We start from the raw sequence: 24,855 nt of genomic DNA on the forward strand, positions 1-24,855 counted from the left end.
TTCTCTCCTGTAACACCACGTGGGCTCTTGCCTTCAAGCTGTCACTTTTCTTCTTTAATTTTTTTTTTTTTTTTCTGAGGAGGTTCTCTCTTCTCCAGAGATAAACATGATGACTTTTTCATGAGCATGGAAAAGCCAATAACTCAGAAGCACTTCCAAGGCACAGCTCTTATTTGAAAGTTCTTTTCACAAACAAGAGATTGTTAATAACTGTCCATGTGGGAGATATTTGATTGATTCCATGCAGTAGCATTGCATGAAAGGAGTTGTGAGGGTCTTTTTATTATATTTCTTTTTTTTAAGGCAGAAGTATGTAAGAGAAAAGGAAGTGGGGGAAGGTAGAATTACTTACCACGTTCTTCCAGAAAGATTATCACATTAAATTAGTGTTCCACAGGTGTAAGCATTTTCTGATTCAGTTGATTATTTCTCCTCTTTAAGGGAAATTATTATCCTCTGCTGTAGTATAAATTATATGTAAAACTCTTAGGCAGTTTCAGGTTGGTTAGTCCAGAGACAACACTTTAAAAAGAAAGCAAATTTGAGTTTCTTGCTGTCCACTTCCTTTCTTTCCAGAGTTGGTGGCTGTGTATCTTAATGCACTTTCCTTAGAAGTCAAGCTCATATTGTTTGTTGGCCCATGTAAAGATGATATGCCAATATGCAAAAAAAACCCTAACATACAGAGATCCCACTGTTTGATAGCTGAGGATTTATTCTTTTTGGGTACAGAAAAGAACACCAGTAAATAGCAACATTCTAGTTGTTCATGTGCCGCAAAACGTATTTTCAGAAATCCTTCTCCTTTTTTGGAGTTTGGATACTTTCAGCCCCTGGACACAAACCTGAATGAAGCTACCAAATCAATAATCTGGGATGAGGGGAGGTTCCAGTTTGCAGAGAATTGCATCGTTTAGGACATAATTTATGTTTTTCTTCTTGTATTTTCCATCCTTTTAGCTGTAGTCTCTCACCCTCTGAACAGAAATATCTTACTGGGGATGGAAAGATACCTGAATTCAAAGACAAGCGAATAGCCTTGCCTGGTTAGAGATAACATTTTACCCAGCCCTATTATGTCATTGAATGAATTGGGTAATTCATCTGCATGGCTATAGGACACAAATAATGTTTCCTGTACTTTAACTGACCACCTGAGCCTCCATTTCTCACCAGCCAATAAAAGCCAACCAGGAGCTGCAGTCTCCACCTTGGAGGCTTCTGATAAAGAGCTGAGAGATCACAGAATCACAGAATTGTAGGGGTTGGAAGGGACCTCCAGAGATCATCGAGTCCAACCCCCTTACCAAAGCAGGTTCCCTACACCAGGTAATTTTAAAGATGTTATGTCTTCCTGAGCTGTGATCCAGGTGACATCACACTGGATAAGCTGTGAGGACTTTTGGGTCTTATTTGTCTGCCTGAAACCAAACTATGTTGAAACTTGGCTGAAATTGCTTGATCCAGTGTTTATGTTCATCACAAGAAGTGATCAGTTTTGTTCTGGATGGAAGAGAAAACCTTTGCTGAAGTCCTAGCTTTCTAACACTAGCTACTAAAACTTCAGAATTTGTTGCTGTTTTTGTTTCCTCATGAATGTCCTAGGCCAACCCTGAAGATGCAGTCTAACCCACTTGCTAAACACCTTGTACATCAACATCTATCCTTTGCAATGGTGGAATAATTATGCATGAAAGTTAATTCATGACTGCTAAACAGCATGGTCTCGTGGGTAATGCATTGGGTGCTGGAGTGGGCAGAGTTATTCTCTTCTCTTGCTTGCCTTGTGCATGGTAACACAGAAAGAAAATCACAGCACGTTCATTTTTGTGCATGTTTTTTCCCCTACTACTTAGGTGGAAGTTTTCTTAGTCAGAGACTACATCCAACTGTGTACAGTGCATGGCACAATGGGACCCCGCTCTTGGTTATGACCTCTAAATATTGCCATAATAATAATAATAGTATGTGGCTTTTGGCACATCACCTATTAATCACAGCAGCTGTCAGGCAAAGCATTAAATGGGAATAGCTCCCTGCAAGAAAAAACAAATACAACAACACCCTGTGGCTTGTGGAGCATGAATTTACACTCTGGAGGGTGCCAGAGAAGGAAGGAAGGGCTCAGCCGTGACATTTTGCTCGAATTTGTTAACCTTGGCTTGTGTTCAGATGCACAGTGCTCTCAGCCCAAGCGATGTGAGGAAGGGGTCTCCTGAGAGACAAAGCTTTGTTAAATATTTACAGTGAGCAGAAGCTGCTGTGAAGGTGCACAAAAGCATCACGGATAAAATTTGCCAGTGGGGAAGAAGCGTTCTTGAGGAGTGGCTGGGATGGTTAATACACTGCTATTAATTTTTTTTTTTTTCTCAATGCCTGCAGTGAATTTTTCTTCCCAAAATATACATGTATGTTTTCTGAAACCATCCAGACCTTGAGCATCCAGAATGCCTGGGGCAGGAAGCTTCATGGCTTGTGCTAAGAAATAGCTTCTGCAATTTTGGTTGGCCTCTTCTCCCTGGGCAACTAGTGACAGGATGAGATGGAGTGGCCATGAGCTGCACCAGGGGAGATTCAGGTTGAATATTAGGAAAAAGTTCCCTGAAAAAGTGAACAGGTTGCTCAGGAGAGGTGGTGGAGTCACCATCCCTGGAGGTGTTCAAGAATCATGGAGATGTGGCACTCAGAGACATGGTTAATGGGCAGTGTTGGTAGTGGATGGTAGGACTAGATGATCTTAGGAGTCCTTTCCAACCTTAATGATTCTATGATTTTGAACCCAGCACCCATCAGCTCCATTGAGCGATGGCTGGTTCTTCTGTTGGAAGGCAGTGAGCCATTGCTCTGCCAAACACTTCATGGCAAGCTTGTGCAATCTGGGCTATGGTGATCAGGTGTGATTGGCTCCTTGTTTATGTGGTATGTTGGGTGTACTCTTTAGAAGCAGGATGGGTGGGTGTGTTCCAAATTCAGTCACTGAAACTTCCTTTGTGTTTATGCTCCTAACGTTTCCTGGCATTAAACTGGTCCATTCGAACATCTGCAGAAAGAAAACCCAAACAAAGTGAGGTTGCTGTCAGTTTGTATTTATTTGAATTGCTGGAGAAGTCCTAGTCATGGATCAGGGCTAAACTTGTACAAATAATTGATTTTAGGTTCACTGGCTGAAAGCGAAAACACATTGAGAAGTCTTTCAGTTGACGTAAAATATTCTCTGCCAGATTTCTGTGAAAGAATACGCTTCAAGAATGTGCTTCAATACAAGGCCCAGTTATATATCTACAGCTTAAATATTCTCTCTTCCTCACTTTGTTAATTTTCATTGCTGTTGTGTTAAAAATAAATTTAAAATAATCAAAATAAAATATCAACATCTATTTTGAAATTATACAAAGAAACTTCTCAGAATTTTCAAAACCATTGTGATGATTTCATTTGCTATGGGCAATGCTTGCACTGTATTGGTTGCTAATTATTCTATGAACCAAAAATTCCTGTCCAATATTAATTCAGACCACAGTGTGACAGATGCTGTAGCAATCATGAATATTTTTAAGACAAATCTGTGGCACTTTTTGCTTGAGGACCTCTTTTTGCAGAGCAGTTTGGGATCTGAGCCCGCTGATATTGGGCAGTTTTGATGGCTTGGGCTATTCTGTTTTAAATTTACACTGCAACATCCTGAGGGAATTGAGCTGGACTTGAATTAGAAATTGCCGAAAGCCATTAAACCAAACCTGCTGTTCTGGAGCTGAACCAGAACTTACTTTAAACATTTGCTTTTTGGACTCCTCAAAAATAAGAGCATTGCAAAACAACTACAATAAGAAACTGTCTTGCAGTTTGGCACCTTGCAGGCTCCAGGTAGCAAAGAACAAAATGCACTTAACAAGACCAGTGGAAATAATAATTAAAAAAAAACCAACAACAAAATCCCTTGTGCCCAAGGTTGAGGACTGAGCTATTCATCTCCTCTGCATGTCCCTTCCATGCCGCCCATTGGCACACTGTAGTACCCAGCACACAGCAGCCACACAGCAGCTGCTTCGTGACCTTTCCCACCATGGTTTGCTGTCTGAAGGCAGCACTGGCAGCTCCTGCTTTTTTTTGTGCAGCTTTGCAAGCCACCAAGGGCTGAGCTTGCCAACAGCGGGGTCAAAGAGGATGGAAAGCTGCTCGGGTGAAGATTTTTTAGAAGAAGCAATGTACACACTTAGAGCACTGCACTGCACCCTCTCCATGGCGTGTGTAGGCATCATAGCACTGTGGCTCCAGCTGTAATTGCCAATAGAGCCCCATGGCAAAAATAATGGCTGTTTTCCAAATGACGGATGCATGTCCCTCTCCATCCCAATGAGAATACATGGGAAGGAAGTGCAGACCCAGGCAGACTTTATTGGCAAATGCTGCCACTGATTAAAATGGGCTTGAGCTACTGTAAGGAGAGGTTGCCATGGAAACAGTCTCTTGATGTGTCCAAGTTTTGAAACTGTTTTTCCCTCCTCTCCCCCTCCCCAGGCTTCTTTTCTTGCTGTTGTTTTGTTGAAGATTTGCTCTCATGGGGCAGTGCGATGTGCAGGGACCCTTGGGATTGGAAGGCAATGAGAAGAACTGCTTAGTGCAGAGTGGGCTTCTCCAATGGGACATCTCCCGGATGGTCCAGTGATAGGGCAGAGCCTGTAGGAACAGATTCTGACAGAACAGGGTCTGAAAGGTCCCTGGAGGGCCACAATGTTGGCAAGGTACTGATTAGTGAAGGGAGAAGCAGAGGATGTTCCAGGGAAATCCGCCGCCCAGAGAACACCTGGCTGGGATGCTCTTAGCATCTAAAGGGCCCTTCTCCTCTGTGGGAGCCAGCAGGCTCACATGGGCTTCAGGGAGTGCTCATTGAATCTAATGGCTGTCTCCATCACCATCACACCAGTGGCAATGGTGGGAGGCAGTCTTCTGAACAATGGAAAATCAAGCGAGTGCTGTAAGGAGTGCTTATGAAACCTCCTTCTCCTTCCACCTGGGCTCCCTACCTTGAGAGAGAGGGGCTTTCATTTTGCTCAAGTACATGCAGAAAACAAAGCCTGTCTGAGTAATAGAGTTTGTTATCACGCAGCTGTGTTGAAGAGCCATTGACAACTGGTGCAAAGCTCTGAGAAGCATTTTCCTCACAGATCATTCAGCTCACGTTTCACACATTGGCTTTTTGATTTTTACTGTCCTCCTGGTTTATTTTGTGCTTTCTATTCAATCACAGAGCCGTATTCAAAAACAGACTCCTCCCTGTCTGTGTGTTTTATCCACTTTTGCTTTTATACTCTCCTTGGGAAGTCCTCTGACTCTTTCTAGAACTACCACAAGTGCTTCAATTTCTGCCTGTAAAAACTCTTCCTGCAAGAGATTGACTGTGTTACCATGGCTGGAGCATGGGCCAAGGGATCCCTAAACACTGAGTGTCCATTCAGCCCCATTTGAAAAATCCTGTGATTAGCATCTCCAGAGCGGTTTGATTATCAGAGCTTATTGATGTAATGGTTGAGTCCCACATCCTCAAGAAACCTGGTCCCACCTACTTTAGATACCTTAGTCATCTACCTAGTCATCATTTGGCTTCCCAGGCTTTTGCTGGCAATATAGAGCCATTCTTGCATTCAGAGGTATGTTGTGTCCATTTCAGACCTGAAACGTTCTCTATGGGTGCTGCCCTCATTTCTTGCCCAACGCAGCAGCATTGGGTGATGGGTTACCTAAGTTATCTTAAATTTATATGATAGAAATTGAGGTTTGACTTCTACCTATGCAACCTATTGACTACGTGCTTTAGCAGGGAGGATTGTACCTGATGATCTCTAGAAATCCCTTCCAACCCCTGCAATTCTGTGATTCTGTGAATACTCACTGTGATGAATCTCAGAGTAAATTTGGAAATGTCTCTTCCTCTTATCTGTGCAATTCCCCAAGCTTGCATTGCACTGTCTGATTTATATTAAATGATAGCATTAATATTTTTGTACAAGGATCTCTGAATGCTTCATCTGCCCATCAAGACCGAATAAGTGGGGAGTGCAGGGGGGCATCGTAGAATCATAGAAGAACTATAGAATCATTAAGGTTGGAAAAGACCTCTAAGATCATCTAATCCAACAGTCCACACTCCACCAATATTGCCCACTAAAACATGTCTTTAAGTGCCACATCCTTATGTTTCTTGAGCACCTCTACATGTGGTGAATTCACCACCTCCCTGGGCGGTCTGTTCCAATATCTCGTCACTTTTTCAGAGAAGAAACTCTTCCTAATATCCAATCTGAACTTCCTCTGGCACAACTTGATGCTATTTCCTCCTGTCCTATCTTGTCCTCTTGTATTTTGATCTCCTAGTTTTTCCTGAGCCAAGCAATTGAATGGAGAATCCTCAGGAATGCATTACCACTCTTAGACAATATTCTTCCTAATGTCCAACCTGAATAGATTCATAGAGATCAGCCAACATGGATAGGGAATCTCCAAGAAGCCATTGCTTGAGTCCTTTTGCTCCTATTCCAAGTCTGCTTGAACATCTGTACACCCACACAGTGTTATTTCACATGCCAGATTTTTAAATTTTAAGCTCTCCTGCAAAGCTTGGACAGTTTCTCACTTAAAAGGGAACAGAGAAGCCCTACAGTCCTTCTGTGGGAGCGACTCAATCAAAGATGTCACGAAAGGGGTTTAATTTCAAATGATCTGAATTGCACCTCGATCAGGAAGGACGTGGTAATGGAGAATTTGCTGAGCTCAGGAGGATGAAGAATGAAGGGGAATTCACAATTAACATCTGTGACACAGTGAGTCAGGATGAGAGCATCCATAGTCAGAGCAAATATCAAAGGCATTTCCCAGATCTCATGCTTTCAGGAGATTTTTAATTACTCTGATGTTTGTTAAGAGTTGCTTACAGCCAAATGAGTGGATTCTTAAATTTGAAGATGTTTCTCTGCTCCCAGAAATAACAGCTGAGTGGAAAATCAGTCCCAGCGTGTATGGCAAAGAGGACACAGTGAGCTTGGAGCCTCTGTGAAGCCAGATCAAATATCAGTTCACATAGCAGTCCCTGCCTCCAGCCATGCGAGGATGATGATAGCAGAATTGCTTTGAAATCCTCCCCCCCAAAAAAGCATTCAAGACTGTGCTCTCCTGGGTAAACGTCTCCTTTGCTGTCTTTGTATTCTCTGGTAGCTCTAATGCGAGAGGTGGCAGATGGTGAACGTATGGTGTGGAGAGGGACAAGGAAATCAGATAGGTGGAATTAGGCAGGTGTTGAGCAATGCAAGCAGCAGACATTCAGTGCTGGGTTTCCTCAGCTGGAGTCACCTGGAGAAACTTGGGCTGTGGTGTAATGGTGGTGTGCAGGTGAAGTGGAAAGAGGAGCACTAAAGTAATAGCTGGTCCTACTGGTAAAGGAACAAGGAGAGGTTAGCTACAAATGCATGCATGTAACCAGAACAGCAGCTCCTTACAGCAAGGAGGTTTGGACTGTGGGACCAGATTGACCAGATTTTATAGAGGAATGTGCACACTATGGGTACAGACTTGTTCCAGTGTGCAGAGATGCCTCTGGCATCTTTGCTTGCTAGCAGTTTTGTGATATCTTTCTGCTGGCACACCAGAGCCTTGCTCAGCTGGGAACTATTGCATAAGCCTCACTGGGGACCTCAGGAGCAGATTTATTCCTTGAGCACCTTCTTTCTTGCTGCGGGTGAAGTCTGATGCTCAGATGTGATCCATGGAGACAGCTGTGCAGGGCTGAGGCTGAAACCACCATCAGGCATAGAAGGCAGAAAGATATCGCTCTCCTCAAGTTCAGGACAGTAATTCTGGGGGGGAAACCCTTCCTTGGGGCAGTTTTGAAGGGGCAGCCTTAGATAGAACTTCTGTCCTGGCATCTTCTGATGATGATAGTGAGACTGAAAAGTTAAGGCAAAGATAGGACATGGTTAAGCTCCCCTTCCTCCTTCAGCCTCTGAAAATTCTTTGGTTTTGGTGGCCTGTAATTATGTAATTCTTCCCCGTTATCTTTTCTAATTGTTCTCTGTGCTGTTTCCTAAACTGATTGGAAACAATGGCAGACGGGGATGAAGTGGGAGGCAGACGTGAACATGGCAGGCTGCCAGCGTAGTACAAGGCTTTCCAGAAAGAGAGAAAAGAGAAGGAAAAATTAAAAAAAAAAAAAAAAAACAACCAAAAATCCACAGTGGAGATTTGGATGCCAAGACCTGAACTAAGAGGACACCTGAACCACTGCCAGGCTGGGAGGTGCTGGCAGGGGATGCCTCATTCAGACTCATACATATGTGATCTGTGTTACATTCAAGAAATGCATAAAGCCTTTCCCAACCTCTCCCAGAACATCTCTCTCTACTCTCAGAGTTTTGCCGTCTCTCTCTTTTCAAGTACTTGAATGACAAAGGTTGAGCCCTCATGGGGGGCTTTGCCCATTGCCAAGAGACACTGCAGTCCTCCCCCCTTGGTGCTGGGATGTTTGCTTGCTTGCAGGGGGAGAAATAAGATAAAGGGGAGAATGATTCTATGATAAGTTTGGCTGGTAGCATTTAGGGGTGACCATGGCATGGATTGGAGGAGATATTGCAGTGATATTTCTCCCTGTTTGGCATCTAGTTTTAGGGAATGATGCAGCACCCCAAGAGCCAGCTGTAGTAATGTGAACTCTCATTTGCTCTGCAGATATCTGCTGCTCTTTACCCACAGCTCTCTCCCCATGTGGCTGAGGGCTTTTTTTTTTTTTGTTCTATTTATTCATTTATTTACATATTGCAATGATGCGCATTGCAGAGGTGGTTGGGGATCCAGAAGAGACTTGGTCTAATAATCCTCTGCTTCTCTTTCTCTTACAGTTTCATTTTGCTGGTATGGGAACATAGGAATGTTGCTATTATTTTTTGTTAGAGAGGACAAAAATTAGCCCTGATCTTCCAGGCTTAAAAGCTGAGAATCGATTTCTTGTGGCAGAGAGAGAACAGATGTCTGGGGTGATGTGGTATCCCACAGAGCAGGGTCTCCCAAGCCCCAGCATCATGGCCCCATGATGAGCTGGGCTAATTTGTAGAATTGTAGAATCATTCGAGTTGGAAGAGACCCTTAAAGGTCATAAAGTCTAACTCCCCTACAATGAATAGGGCTGCCTACAGCCAGATCAGGATGCTCAGAACCCGGTCCAGCCTGACCTTGATTGTCTCCAAGTGCAGAGCATCCATCCCATCTCTAGCATATGGGATGGGAGGCCTCTTTGAAACAGCCCCCACTCATCCATGTGAGACCAGCATCAGGCACTGGAGGAAGGCGTTGGGCCACTCTGGATGCTGTCCTTATCCCAGTCTCTAAGTGTCACGATTTCTACCCAGGTTCCTGCATGCTTGCAGCTCTGCTTGCTCAGCAAGTTACCAATAGAGCAGAGGGAGGAATTTATCAGCACTGTCCTCTCCTCTAAACCCTGTTCTGCTGTTTTTCCATCACTACTGACTTTTCTATGTGCCTGCAGGCTGCCTCTGCCAGCACCATTCCAGCTGGCTGGCCTCTCTGGTTTCTGTGCATGGATGGAGAGAAGAAATATTGCCTGAGGCTCACCCTTGGTATCAGGTTGGAAGCTGCTTTGCTGCTTTGGGCTGAGCAAGGTCAGGGAGGTTGGGTTATTTGGCTCTTTCTCACATTGCTTATCTTGACACTTTGGTAGCAGGTTAGCAGAGAGCAGACAGAGCCTATGGTGAGAAGAAGGTGAGAGCTTAGGGTTAAGAAAGCAGGGAGTTAAGTCCTGCCAGAGGCATCAATCAAAAGATAAGAGAGTTGAGCAGAGCAGGAAGGAAAATGAGGAATGGTTGGCTGGACTGAAGGGCAGTGAAGAGAGGGAGGTGTGGGAGAGAAGGGATGCGTCTGGGTACATGTTGCTCTCCCAAGCCTGTTTCATATATGGTCTCCCCAGCATAGCACTGCCCCAACTTGTTGGTTTACGGCCCATGTAGCACCAGAGCTGGGGAATGATTAAGAGCTGGAATTCTTTGCTCAGGAATTTGAGGGTTTTGTGCTGTGGCAGTTTACAGTCACCTTTTGAAAGAAGCAGACAGGAAGCAGATAGTAGGAAGAGCTGGAAAGTAGTAGAAATTTAGAAATGAGAGAAGGATGGCAACCTGCCTTCACCCTGCTTCCACAGCTGCAGACCTCACCCCTATTACAGCTCCTTGTGTTTTGCAGTCCTGCACACCTCACTGCATGTTTTCTGCTGTGACATTCACTGTTTTAGAACCGTAGAATCACTAAGCTTGGAAAAGCCCTCTAAGATCATCTAGTCCAACCATTAACCTCACCATGCCCACTAATCAGGTCCCTCTGTGCCACATCTGTCCTTTTCTTGAACACCTCCAGGAATGGTGACTTCACCACCTCCCTTGGCAACCTGTTCCAGTGCCTCACCACTCTTTTTGAGAATAATTTTTTCCTAATATCCAACCTCAACCTCCCCTGGCACAGCTTGAGGCCATTACTTCTTGCTTTTACTGTCTCAGAGAGGGAGATGGATTCTTCTTTTACTCTGTGCTGGGAACACACTAGGAGTCAGGAATACATTTGAGAAATGCAATGTCATGTACAAGCTGTGAGATGGTCCCCTCTGGGAACTATTCCTTACCTTAGGGAATGGTTCAGTGTGTGATTTTCAGGTTGGCTGTAATCTCTCTGGCACAGTTCTCTCTTGTTTTATCACCTGTAAGGATGAGGCATTCAAGAAACATGTAGATGTGGTGCTTGGAGACAAGTTTAGTGGGCATGGGAGGGATCAGTTAATAGCTGAACTAGATGAACTTGTTGGTCTTTTCCAACCTTAATGATTCTATGATAATCTCTGCAGCTCTAGTGGTAAACAGAAGAGTCCATGTTCCTATCCAGTGCCTCCCTGTGTGCTGCTCATGCAATATCATGGATTGCTGCTATGCATCTGGAGAGTGAAATTGGGTTTTGTTCAGTTGTTGCATCCTGAATGTATACTGAGTTTGCTCAGTGCTTACAGGTACATGACTGGACACCTGACAGATACTGCCATGTAGGACAGCCTGCTGGCCATTCCTCTAGCACTGGCTGTTGTTTTAAAATGCATAAATATATCAGCTTCCTCCTTCGCCTTTGTAGTTTTTTTTGCCCCAAGGGCTCCTGTGATAATACAGCATTGGGAAGAAGCACTTTCTTTTATCAGCTTTGTATTTCCTCTTTTTTTTTAATTTATTTTTTCTTGTGAAATTGTCTTTTTTCTTGTGTTATGAGGCAGAAAGAACAAAAGATCCCTTTGTCATTTTCTAATATACCTTTATCGTCCCTTCACGTTCATCTCCTCTCTGAAATGTTCAGTCTCGGAGCCCTTGCTAATCCCTCTTCATGAGCAAATGTTTGCAGTGACCTTGATCATTCTTGTCACAGCTCTCTGGACTATCTTTAGACAGACCTTGGCCTTTTGGGGGTGGGTGGCAATTCTGCTCACGGTGGTATCTCTGTGGTCCTTCAGACACACAGGGCAGACCCTGTAGAATGCTCTGTGGTTGAAGACTCTTTTTTGAGAGGACAGCAGTGTTTGTTTCAGTGGAAGACCCAGTGCTGGATGAGTTGTGTTGCCCTGTGCACTCCCCATTAAATGAAACTTTCCAGCATCTGGCACTGGGATGTGGTTGATGTCACAATGAGGACATTGGAAGAGTCCCCACCTGCCACAAAAGCAGGTGGATGCAAATGCTGAGTGGGGAAGGATTTTTATTCCTTCCCAGCTGCAAACCTCATGCAGAAACAAATTCCTCTTACATCTATTTCCAGGAATTACAATATTCTTTTCTCTCTCTTTTTTTTTTTTTTTTCCCCTTTGGTGAGGTATATATTTGCTTTATTTTCATTACATGTTTGCGTTACGTTCCTCGCCCTGCTGCAGCACACAAGCCAAGGACTTGCTGCTGGGAAATGCAATCAGAACAACTCTTATTATTTCAGTGTGTTTCACACAGTTGTTTTTCTTCTGTTATTAGTCTTTTTTTTTTTTTTTTTTTTTAGCTTTTTCCTCCTTTCTTTCTCAGACTAGAACAAATACAGTGCGACTGGCAGGAAATTGGCAGGCTTCAACGATCCAGAGGCAGTGATTTTTCTTCTAAGTAGCTTAATGGAGTCTATATTTTTTTATTGTTTTCTCAGCCTGCAGGTTGATAGAGTATTTAAAAAAAAAGAGAGAGAGAGAGAGAGAATTCAACAAGCTCTCTCCCTTCCTCCTCTTACAGACCTATTTTAGAAAGTCTGCAGGTTTATGAGAACTCTTCTGGGTCATCCGCATTTCGGAAGTATGCTGAATTGGTCACAGACGTTAATGAAAGAGGTTGAATTCCACTCCAGGCTCATATTTGAATGAAAAGATGAAAATAGAAACCCGCTCACCTGCATCAGCAGCCGTGGTTAGGCACCCTTGCACTGCTCTGCTGGGCTTCTTCCCTCCTTCCCTCCCTCCCTCTTTCCAGCATTTTTTTTTTGGCTGGGATCTTCTAATGCTTTCACAGTTCAAGCTTCCCTTTGCCCCCTCAGGCCCCTGCCCCCTGCAGACCTCATTTCTTTCTGCAGAAGGCAACGGCACTGAATCTGATTTCTCCTCCTGGTTTGCTCTGAGGACCATCGTATGTTGAATGCAAACAAGCAGATGGGCTCTTTGCAGCCTGGGGCTGCAGCACTCTAAGCACCGTCCCCAAATACATCCTGAGATGATGACAGGGCTATTGGACAGATTGCTGTGGTAGATCCTGAGCCTCATCCTGCAGCTCTCCAGGCTTTGCCTTCTTGTGCCTTCTCTTGCAAGTCTTGTGTGCTGTTGCCTCTGGCAAGAAAGGCAGGCTGTGGGCATCCCTTCCTCATCTTTGCTTTTCTTTTCCTTGGAGAAGTACCCTCACTATTTTTTTTTCTCAATTTCTTGTCCAAGAAGGAGGATCATTCTTGCTCCCCTCAGGTGATGAAATGGTTTCTAGTCTGCAGCCATGTTTCTTCATAGAATTAGAGAGCCATTAAGGTTGGAAAGACCAATGAGATTATCCAGTCAGCCATCGGTGCATACCTGTAACTGCTGTAGATGATATCCCCAAGTGCCACATCAACCCCTTCCTTGAACATCTCCAACGACAGTGACTCCATCACCTCCCTGGGCTGCCTGTTCCAATATCTCACTATTCTCTTTCTGGGAATTAATTTTTCCTGGTATCTAACCAGAACTTCCTATGGCACAACTTGATGCCATTGCCTCTTGTCCTATCTTGTCATCTTGTATCTTGATCTCCTTGTGTTTCCTGAGTCAAGTAATTGAATGGAGAATCCTTAGGAATGTGTGGACATTGCTAAAAGAAGGTGTTAATCACACAATCATAGAATGTCCTGAGTCAGAAGGAACCTATGAGGATCATTGAGTCCAACTCCTGGCTCCTCACAGGGCTGCCCAAAAATGTTAATGAGCTGTTAGTTCATTTGTTTGGATTATGTTCAGCAAATGGAAGCTATGGAGAAATCACAGAATGACTTGGGTTGGAAGGGACCTCAAAGATCATCTAGTTCCAACTCCCCCTGCTATGAGCAGGGTTGCCCACTGCTAGTTCAAGCACTAGAGCAGATTGCCTAGGGCCCCATCCAGCCTGATCTGGAACACCTCCAGGAACATGGAAGGAAGCAGCCTTTGGTTGTGAGAAAGATGAGCGTGTCACCTTCTGCTCATAGAAAGATCCAGAGTAATTTTCTTCAGAGCTAGGAAAAAACAGCTTCTCTCTCCAAACCAGGCTCCTAAGTAGGACCTTGCTTTTGTTCTGCTTACTTGAATCCTCCTGTCTGGGGATTTGCAATTCATTTTACATAGTATAAATCCTGAGGATTTTTTCCAGAGCAATGTTTTTATTTGTTTGCTTCTTTTAATGCTTTTCTCTTTGGGGAGTCAAAGTAAATAAGCTTTTTTATTTTCTTTTTGTTTTCCCTTGATGAGTAAGCTTTGCTGGCTCACTTTGTCCTTGTGGAAGATTCTAACAACCTGCCAAACACCGTGTGCTTTGCTTCTTTGATTCCAGTCTGATTACTAATGGTCCTGCAATGCTCATAGGTTGCTCCCAACTCCATCCTGCAAATCCATATGGGGATTCCTTTTCCAGTGGTGGTCTTCTTTTTCTGTGCCTTTCTCTACCTTGTCATTGAAACTGCTGGCAAATAGGTTGTGCCAGAGGAGTTTAAGCTGGATAATTCTTTGTGGAGAGGGGTGCCCAGGGAATTGGTAGAGTTTTCATCCCTGGAGATAATTAAGAGATTGTGTGGACATGGCAGTACAAGATATAGTTCATGATGGGACCCTGTAGGTCAGGTTGGTGGTTGTGAAGGTGTTTTCCAACCTGAATGATTCTGTGTTTCACCAGAGTTTGTCCTCTAGCTCTGTTCCTCATTCATATAGGACAAAGTTAATTTTTGTGTCTGTTGATAAGAAGCTTTGGGCCAACTATCCGCCAGCTGAGTGTTGCCAGTCTCTGTGTCTGAAGCACATCAGCAGCAACGTGGGGAAGATTCCTAAACCTTGGTATGTCGAGGCCAGAGCTAAAAGGGATTTCAGCTGGCATTATACGCACCTGGGTGTGCATATTTAATTGGCTTCTCGTGATCTACAATCCAGGGCAATGAAAGAGGCTCTTCTCTGAATACTGACATGATCTTCTTGATGCTCAGGTACTCTTATCTCACAGAAGTGCCCTGAGTAGGGAGATGTGGACTTTCATAAACACTATAGTCCTTACAGGGGAAAATCTTTGTGTGATGAGAATATATTGAATTACTTATCTGATTTAAAATGAGGGCTCAGGGCCATCTTCCAAGAGGCTTTGGGTCAGTATTGCTAAGGAGCTTGAATTTTCTGTTTGAAATAGTCTTCACAGGTCAGTAGTACTGCAAGCACAACATGAGAAGGATTGGGCTGTACTTGTTCTCTCAGACATTAAGTGCTAGCCAAAAAATGGAAGATTATGAAAGTGTGGTTTCAAAACTGTCTCTGGCTAAGTACTACCTACCAGAACTGCGATGCAGGGTATTCAAATTCTCAATCTTCCTGGTACAAAATTGACTTATGAATCAAAACCATTCAGTAAAGTATTTCCTCTATTGGAGAAATGCAGTTCAGATGGACTGAACTGGCAGTCACTTCTCCAGCAGACACTTCTACTAGTGCAGGTCCTGCCAAAGAGGTCACCAGTCCATCACAACACATGTTCTTATAGGACAGTCTTTCACGTACTTTGTGAGACCCGCATTAAACTCTGTCACAAAGACCAGTAACCTTTGAAAATGCCATGATTTTGCCATTTAGATAGCATCTGTTTATGGTGTAGCTCACTGGGAAGCCCATTCACCTCTGGCTGCTTTGGATGCATTTGCAAGGCAAAAGTGATGCAGTGAGAATTCCAATGTAAGGTTAATTCCTAGGGTTTATTTTGCAAGTTTGAAAGTGGCAACTTGTTGGCCTTGAAAATTTTTCACCAATACCAGAATAATCCAGAGGGAGAGATTTCTTTCTTCTTACTCAGACCATGAGATAATTAGCAGATTTTAATGACTGCTTGAGAAAGCAACCTAATTAGCTATTAGAAACACCTCTCACTCCCCTCTCCCTTTCCTGGTCCCTAAATGAAAGACATAAAGTAGCCAGTCATCTCTGTTACTGGATGCATTTCAGAGATATTTTTCTAATTTTTCAAGCTAATTGCATTTCCTCCTTTTCCCCCAGTTTGACCAACAGGTCCTTTCCCAGCCATGTCAGTTTCCTGCCTCTTCTGCTTTATGAAAAAGGATGTTTTCTGCTTCCTCAAAAGTGTTAAAAACAGCCACACTCTGTTGCATGACTTGCTTGCAAGTCACCCATAGCTCTCTGCTGTTGATTGCTGTAGGGAGCAACTTGGTTCAACTCTTTGAAAAGGCAAATGATAGCAAAGGGATTTCCCCTTTGGTTTTAAGTTGAAGGAGGGAAGATTCAGGTTGGATATCAGGGGGAAGTTCTTTCCTATGAGAGTGGTGAGGTGCTGGAACAGGCTGCCCAGAGAGGTTGTGGATGCCCTGTCCATCTCTGGAGGGCCAGGTTGGATGGGGCTCTGGGCAGCCTGATCTGGTATTAAATGAGGAGGTTGTTGGCCCTGCATGCAGTGGGGATGGTTGGAGCTTGATGATCCTCGAGGTCCCTTCCAACCAAAGCCATTCTATTATGATTCTGTGATTTTATGGTTGAAGTTCCAAGGTGGTCTGTGAGCCTGGTCCTTGCTACAAGTGCATCTTGTGCTTGCACTTTAGACACAAGAGCATTTGCTGTCATAGCCACTGGTCTTTGGAACTGTGTCCACATTTGGTTTAGTGACAGATTGCCAACCAGATTGCTCCACTTGGCACTGAGATCTGCCTTTGGAATACATTCTTTTTGTTGATGCTTGGTAGTAAGGTGAAGGGGGTACACAGCCAGCATGGTCTGTTTTTCTTGCATGTCTTATCCTCAGTGATTTCATACAAGATAGAAAATAGACCTCAGCCCCTGTTTCTCCTGCATCTTTGCTCAGGGAACTACTGACAAGATTTTCTGCTCACCAAGCACAGGTGGATAGCTTTTCTGAACAAAATAGCTTCTCTCCCTCTGGCCATGGGCTGTGGTGTTTTACCATGTTCGTTAGGGCTCCTCCTGTCCTCAAAGAGCTTCTGATTGCTCTTGTATCTCTTCAACTCCTCTTCCCTTCTCCCCCAGTGGCAGTGTAAAATGATTTCAAAGCTTTGAATAGAAAGAGATAAAGTAAGAGCGGGAGAGGACTTTTGCTTTGCAAGGTGACATCCTCTCCTGTCAGTTGTCATTCCCTTAAACAGCACTGATGCTCTACAACCCATCAAACTGAGGTGGACACTTGTGCTCAGGGGGTGTGAGTGCAGCACACGAGCTGCCCTGCCACTGTAGGGAAAAAGATTCTCTGCTGCTTTCCAGGGAGATGGCGACCTGCTTCACCTTTTATGTAACTGGTCGAGTTCTATGATGGACTTCACTGTGATACACATCAAAACATGTGCTTAATGTGTGATGCTTGCTAAATCAGACCCTTTGTACATGGCAGCCTGGCAGCTCTTTTAGCTTTGACATCAGCTCTAGGAAGACACTGCCTTAGGTGTTTGTGAGTGTGAGTCTAAGTTGAAGTATATTGGTGTAGCTCCACTGATGTTTTATTCCATAGATCAGGTGTTGCTTCTCCTGGGAAGTCCTGTCCATCTCACATGATACTCTGTGAGGCTGAGACCATCTACCTGGCTGATTTCCTTTTCCAAGCCATCATCTGCAGCTCTCTGTTCTCACAGCTTGTTGTTATGGAAATAATACAATTACAGTCATTGTGAGTAAAGAGGAAATGCAGTCTGCCAGAGGGGAGAAAAGGAGACCAATTTTCAGAGGTTTACTAAAGTATTTGATGAGAAAGAAGTGAGGAGGGAGGGAAAAAGAACCACAAAGAACTATGCTGTTTTCCAGCTGTGACACTGTTTTTCTCAAATGATTCAGATCCCTTTATGTTCTTCTGTGGACAACGGGCAAATCTTGGTCAATGTATTCACTGTTTGGTTAATTAATACTCCCTAATCAAGCCAGTGGAGGTGGACAGCTTTTCAAAACAAATAAGTCCCCAGCCTACAGCAGTGGTCTCCTGATGCCGTGTTACTTTGGCTTCTGACATGTTTTTGCTCTTCATTAGTGCTCCTTGAATCTTCAGGGAACAGCCAATATCTCCTGCCATCATCCTTCCCTTCCACACGACTGCCTCCTGATCTGTTCTCATGCAGATCTGTTCCCTAAGCTGGCTCATGTCACACGGTTTCCAGCTATTCTCTCTTGCAAACCCAAATTTGTTCTCTTTTAGACTAGGAAACCACATTTAGTCATGTGATGGAGCTATGGATGAGTTACTGTAATGGAGGAGGATCAATGCAAGGGACCTTATGGAGACCAAATCCATTTTATCTTTGAGAGCAGTGTGACCTGTTGCTCACACTGGGACCTGACACGCTGGTTTCATCTGTGCAGAGGGTCAAAGACCAGGCCAGCCTGATGGATCCAGATGGAATCCAGATCCCAGAGCAAAGGGATTCTGTAGTCAGTACTTCCAGTGCAGGACACACAGATGTCTGAGGAACAGCAATCCATGTTGATAGAGACAGATATCAAGAGCAGAAAGAGGCAAGTGGGTTCTTACAGGTCACTGTGTTAAATGTAAGTCTTGCATCCTTGCTTTTAGCTGCGTTTCTTGTCTTTTATGTTTAGGAACAAGTGTAAAGAAAATGTGAGACGTGAGACTTGGATCCATTGACCTTGTCAATGCCACCATGTCAGGCATTTAGTGTGATAGCACCTCCATACAGACAGTGTAAAAAGAGACATGTGAAACAATGAGCGATGAGACAGACAGTAGGAGATGAAGTTTCTGTATGAGTGTCACTCACCAAGTCTGTAGGATTTTGAATCTTACAAATCTTTATTTTCTATACCTTGATTCAAACTGTTTTTAAACAGAGAAGAAAAAACATTCATTTTTGCTCTGTGGCCGGGGGCATGGAATGTTGCTAGCTCTGGAATCATCTGACTTGGAGATATCACTGAAGATGATTTCTCTGAAGATAAAAGAGTTCTTTTCTTTAAGCTCTTTGTTGTCAAGCAAAGACTTGAATGCCTGTGGTTGCTCAGGCCTTGAGTAGTGACCCATTGCTTAGGCTAGCTTTCAGATGACTGTGTGCTGTTTGATCTGACAGCGTTGACTCCTCTGTCTTCCTCCCACCAAGTAGATGCTTCTGGGAGAAAGACACAGAGAAACCGAGTATTCTGAAAGAGAAATTTTTGTTCTCAGCAGACACATTTTGCTCATCAAAGCCAGCCAAGTGGAAGTGGAGATGATCACCAGAAGAGCATAATTAGGCAAAACTGCAGAGATTTTGTATAGAACCATAGAATGGCTTGGGTTGGAAAGGACCTCAAGGATCAATTAGTTCCAGCCTCCCTAACATGGGCAGGATTGCCAACCACTAGATCAGGCACTAGACCAGGGCACCATCCAACCTGGCCCTGAACACCTCCGGGGATGGACCAACCACACCTTCTCTCAACAACCAGTTCCAGTGCCTCAGAACTCACTGAGTAAAGAATTTCTTCCTAACATCTAACGTAAATATCTCCTCATTTAGTTTAAAGCCATTTTTCCTTGTCCTGTCCCTATTAGACTGTGTGAAAAGTTGTGTATAATCAAGCACTGGCTGCTCCAGACAATGGATGGAGAGATGGCAACTGTGGTTTGTTCCACAGAAAAAAACACTGCTGGGCAAAGCCTAAAATAGCTTTACTGAGATCCGTTTTCATGTGGCAACACCAGGCAAAGATCTATTGGAAGGACAGATGTCTGTTGGGCCAGTGTGTGGACTGTGGACTTCAATGTGAGTTTGTTGACTGAGGACAGGACAAGATTTATGGGTAAAAAATAATTAGAGAGAAGGTAAATCAACTCATTTTCTATTGTGTTGCTTTGCCCAATTCTGGATAACAGGATAGAGATTGACTGCGATGGCCATTCATCGTGTTTATCTTTTCTGTATCTATTTCAGAGCAGTAAGCAGAGTAACGAGGCCTTAACATGGGGCTGAGGTTTCCATGTCTGGTCTCATAGCTAACCAAAATGAGGTGTGTTGGCTATCTGTCTAGATATCTTCGTAAAAAGGTGAGGTAGCAAAAGGTTCAATTTTCCAGACAGAGAACATTGCCCTGTGGGCATGGTACATCATGTCTACTTGCAATGATTTCTGCTTTACTCCAATCCATTTGCTTGAAATATTGCAGAACTGCCTGATGGTTTGATCTGTAAGCACTGAGAGCAGGGATGGATAAGCCAGGGTCCAAGCTAACCTGTGTGTAGGAGCTTTCTACTTGTTCTGCTTTCTGCTTGTTCTACTTTCTGCTTCCCCTCTTTCTATCTAGAATATAATCTGTCTTATGAGGGAAAATTTGTCATGCATCTGTTGTGTCCCATCCCAGAGAAAACCACATTACACTGGTGACGTGGAAATGCTTCAAGATAAGAGCCCTGTAAGAAATGCTTTTTCTGTATAACATTTCATTATAATTACTTTTATTATTATTTTTAATCAGGTCCTACACCAGTAATTTCATCTAACTTTGATTATCCAGAGGATTTAAAACTCTTAACTCCTACTTAGTCTTGCATGAAGAATACTCCCATCTCTCTTAACTCATATTCCCCAGCAAATTCTCCTGGCAGACAACAGCTTCTGCCTTGTACCCTATTTCTAGAGCCACTGGCAGAAAGGCCAAACAAAAGGAGGGGAGATGAAGACTGGATATGAGGAAAAAGTTCTTTACAATAGGGGTGGTGAAGCACCGGAACAGGCTGCTGAGAGAAGAGGTTGGTGTCTTGTGCCAGGAGACATTCAAGGTCAGGCTGACCCACACTGAGCGCCTGATCGAGCTGTAGATGTCTCTGTTCACTGCAGGGGAGTTGGACTGGATGACCTTTAAAGGTCTCTTCCTACTCAAATGATGATATGACAAGACGGTATGCAGTGTTACAGACCAAATGATTGACTTGTTCTGCAGAGAAGCTTCCTATGGCTTTTTTTTTTTTTGAGAAGAACGCTGGTATCTGGCTGATGCATTGCATTATTCAGTAAGACACCTTTAAACCTTACAGATTTCTGGGAGGAGGATTCTAAGCAATGTCTGTTGCTTCTTTAAGGATCTCCTGTCGAGTTTGGTAGAGTCATAGAAGTGGCACAGAGTCCAGAAGATTATCAGCCAGTTGCTGGTTTCCTTATTCATAGAAACACAGAATGGTCTGGGTTGAAAAGGACCATAATGATCACCTAGTTTCAATTCCCCTGCCATGGACAGGGTCACCAACCACTAGACCAGGCTGCCCAGAACCACATCCAGCTTGGATTATTAACAATTAAACTGTATTAGAAAGTAGCTTCTAGCTTCTGATGGACCCTGCCAGGCTTTGCCAAGGACAGGAATGCCATGGCTTACCTAGAAAGGCTGCTTCATCTGGCATTTGTCTGAACTGTGCCAACAACTGGGATCCGCTGAGTCCAGAAGTTGGACAGAGAGGTGAGGGGCTAAGATATTTGAATGGGTCTGCTGACGTTCATGGCTGTGTTGACGTGTTTCAGCAGTAACTCTTTTGCCACCAGTATTTGGACTCAATTTATTGGAAAATAAACATTCCTCACTGATATTGCTGAAGAAATCACTGGGGTGTCCAAAATACTGAATGCAGTAATGATTATCATCTATTTTATAATTTGTGTCCACTTTGCTTGGAGATGTCTTATTTGTGAATATGTAAAATAATCCAGAGACAAATTGGAGGGTACAGTAGCAATATATATGTGACCTCATAAAATGGCTGATGTGGACTTAGCAGCACTGATTTGTTGTCCAAAAACCTGAAAGGATGTGAGGGTGTGGGGCTTACAAAAAGAAGTAAAATATCTTTCATTGAATCAACCGATGGAAATCAAAGGAATTGAGAGCATGTTTTTGTACAGAAATCTCTTCTTGAGATCTGAAAAGAAACAGCAAAATCCCAGTTAAATACTAGTTAAGACACAATTATTGTTCTTCATTTAATCTAATTAAGCCTTCAATTTAGTGAGAAAAAGCAATTAGCATCTGAAAAGCTGAGAAGGGTGGTAAAAACAGTGGAGGAGGCAGGTCCATAGCCATAGTGGGAGAGAGAGAAATACTGTTTTTAATACCAGTGCAGAAGGGAGATGCCATCTGCAGAGCTGTGGATAGCCATAAAGCCTGTAGCTCTGTTGAGTTTGTGGGCTTTAATTTCAATGGGACTAAGGACTTCTACAATATATATTTTTTAAGATTATATATGTCACAAATTTATGGTAAAGCTCAGGAATAAAAACAAGAGAAGGATTATTTTCTTCGAAAATGTTCAGTTTGGGATCTGTTTTAATTCAGTATATGCTGTTTGTGTTTTTGTGCTTGCTGTGTAGTTTCTGTGAGGATGTTTTTGGTGCTTTGGATGAAATGAGTGTTGGAATGATCATGCATAGGATTCAGATGTTTGTATGGATATCTCGCGAAGCAGTCACAGAAGATTTTGAGTTTCATCCCAGAGAAACAAGGCAAAATGGAGATTGCCAAGGTCTGGTTTCATTTGTCATTTCTTGGTCTGCAGTAAGTTTGATGGAAGAAGTGATCACTTTGGCTAAACTCCTGGGCAGCATGGAAACTAGGGGCAGAGATTATGGGAACATTGATTTCAAAGCACGATTTTCTTTCAGCGGAGCTTGTAATTATTTAGCATTCTCTGCATAAATTCCAGTAACAAGAAGCTTATGAGAACTAGGAGACTTGTTTAAGTACAGTAGCATGGAGAGGAGATTTAGATTGGACATAAGGAAAAAGTTTTTTTTTACAATAAGGGTGGTGAGGCAGTGGAGCAGGTTGCCCAGAGAGGCAGTGGATGGCCCATTCCTGGAGCCACTCAAGGTCAGGCTGGATAGGGTTTTGAGCAACCTGATCTAGTTGTAGGTGTCCTTGTTCATTGCAGGGGATTTGGACCAGATGACATTTAATTGTCCTTTTCAACTCAAATGATTCTGTTTCCATGATGCTATGGATGTACCTACCTGCTGGAGCGCTTATTCAAAGAAAATTCAATTGCAGTCTCAAAATCTTGAATAAGTAATGAAGGATAGAAGTAAATATCAGACAGAGATGTTACAGCAGGAGGAATACACGTGAGTAATGTGGACTTAGCAGTAGTAATTTGTTATCCAAAAACATGGAAGGACGTGAGAGTGTGGGGTTTAAAAGAAGTAAAATATCTTTTATTGAATCACCTAAGGTCTCCAGTTCAAATCTGTATTAGTTGTAGCTGCTGAGACTTGTTGGGGTTACTGTTAGGATGAGCAAATCCATGGATGGCACTGAGATATGTTGACCAAGAGCAGCAAAGAGCTGCAAACTGCAGAGATGTGAGCAAAGCTCAGCAACAGAGAATCCCAGCCAGGCAGAGCTGGAATGGGATTATACTGAGTGCTTTCCACATAGAAATGTATTTCAAAAAGTGTCACAGAAGTAATTGAAAAACATCAATAACCATTGATAAAAACACATAACTGGACACGCCTGGCAGAACTTCTGTCTGCAGGAAGCGATGGATGAAGATCCATAAAGAATTGAAATGAATTGTTAATCTCTTGTAACTTAAATGAGATTCACAAGAAAGATGCTGATTTTTACATGAAAAGATGACCTTGTCCTGAAACCAGATAAATTTCTCGTCTTTCTGCCCATTGGAATTGCTTTATTGGAGTTGTGTAATTTGTGTAAAATGTGATTTATTCAGTACTAAGTCAAGCAGTTTTTCTCCTAACTTAGCTGAAGTTAGGGATCCCAGAGCATTGATTTTAAATTTTATTTATTTATTTATTTATTTATTTATTTATTTTCTGTAATCTTTAAGCTTGGACTAGGTTAGTATTTGGAAAACAAAAAAACAAAAAGCCCTCCAAAGTGCAAGAAGTTAGAGTTGTGCAAGAAATGGCTGGATAGCCTTGGCTCCTCAGAGCAAGGTGGTCTGGATTTCACTACTGTTTTGACACAGCATTGAGCAATAGTGGTTAAAATATTAATTCTGACCTCTTTATGGTTGTCTTAAATCAACACATCTGCACTGCCCAAGCCAGCAGACTGAGGTTGTGAACCTCAGCATCCCAGCCAAATCCAACTTTGGCTTACAGAACAACATAACTGGTATTAACTGTCCTGTAGGCATTTTCAAAGTTCTTGGATTTATAGATGCCATTTATTTTCCTTTCATTGCACACAAAGTTTTCCTCATTACTATCTATGTATGAATTTCATTTCCTTCATCATCTGTCTCTTCCACTATAAAAATTACCTCTGAATCACAACCTGGTAAACACTCAGTCATAGTGTTCTCAAGCGCTTCAGCTGCAGTGTACGGAGGGGCATTAAGTGGAGCACATTAAGCTGAAACAAAGAGTTTAAGACCAGTTCTGGGCTACTCTTTGTAAGAATTTGAATTTGTCTTCATGTGTTCCACAGCTGAGATTTGGAATATCTTTAGATTTAAGCTAGCATTTTCACTAAGTGGCTGTTTACTTCAATATCCATCTCCCCGAAGAGGGGAGTTAGGGCAGAGCTGTGGAGAGGGAAAGGACAGTTGGAAGGATTGGAGGCAGAACCAAAATGTGCATGTCTGAATGTGGTCTGTGTGTTCAGTGTTTCTCAGTAATGCCAAATCTTCCTTGAGAATCCTACTCCTTGGAGACCATCATGGTCTTCCATGGGCTCTGGTCAGTGTGGTAGGGAAGCCTTCCCTGATAGTCCCACAGACGGGAATGGACCTTGCCATGGGTGAACAGTAGTTGGCTGGTGGACTATTGGCAGTTTTAGAGCAGACATTTGCAGTGGCTGTACTCCAATGCAAAAATCACAGATGTTCTCAGAGGCAATGGACTGTTTTGGGATGTGTTTGGAAGAAAGATTTTTTGGATTTCCATTTTTTGAGGGTCCCTCAAGTCCAGTGGCTGTGATCTGGCACCGAAATTCTATTCAAAACATTAATGTCTGTGGCTCAAGTTTGGGTTTTAACAATCTAATGAGAAATGCAGAACCACTTCTGCTTCTGAGGCGTTGGTGGTGGTTGCTTGGGCAGGTTGAAGGTTTGGGAGGTAGAAGAGGTTAAGGAATGTGAAACTTCAGAGAAAAAAATACAGCGT

The 24,855-nt window shown here is 43.2% G+C and overlaps 1 protein-coding gene across 2 annotated transcripts in view; it reads left to right on the plus strand.

The window, feature by feature from the left end:
• Positions 1–24,855, plus strand: part of LOC122180604 (plexin-A4-like) — a 123,553-nt gene that overhangs the window by 86,804 nt on the left and 11,894 nt on the right. The window contains exons 4-5 of one of the 2 annotated variants that reach the window (XM_042872345.1): positions 9,530–9,627; positions 20,817–20,887. The exons of the other annotated variant lie outside the window; for it this stretch is intronic. Coding sequence (XP_042728279.1) covers positions 9,530–9,627; positions 20,817–20,838 — 120 coding nt within the window. The 3' untranslated portion in view covers positions 20,839–20,887. Of the gene's footprint in view, positions 1–9,529; positions 9,628–20,816; positions 20,888–24,855 lie in introns of those variants that run through there. 2 annotated transcript variants of the gene reach the window in all.

The sequence above is a fragment of the Lagopus leucura genome, unplaced genomic scaffold (genome assembly GCF_019238085.1).
Source record: "Lagopus leucura isolate 7727_CA_CO unplaced genomic scaffold, USGS_WTPT01 Super-Scaffold_100008, whole genome shotgun sequence".
Lineage (NCBI taxonomy): Eukaryota > Metazoa > Chordata > Aves > Galliformes > Phasianidae > Lagopus > Lagopus leucura.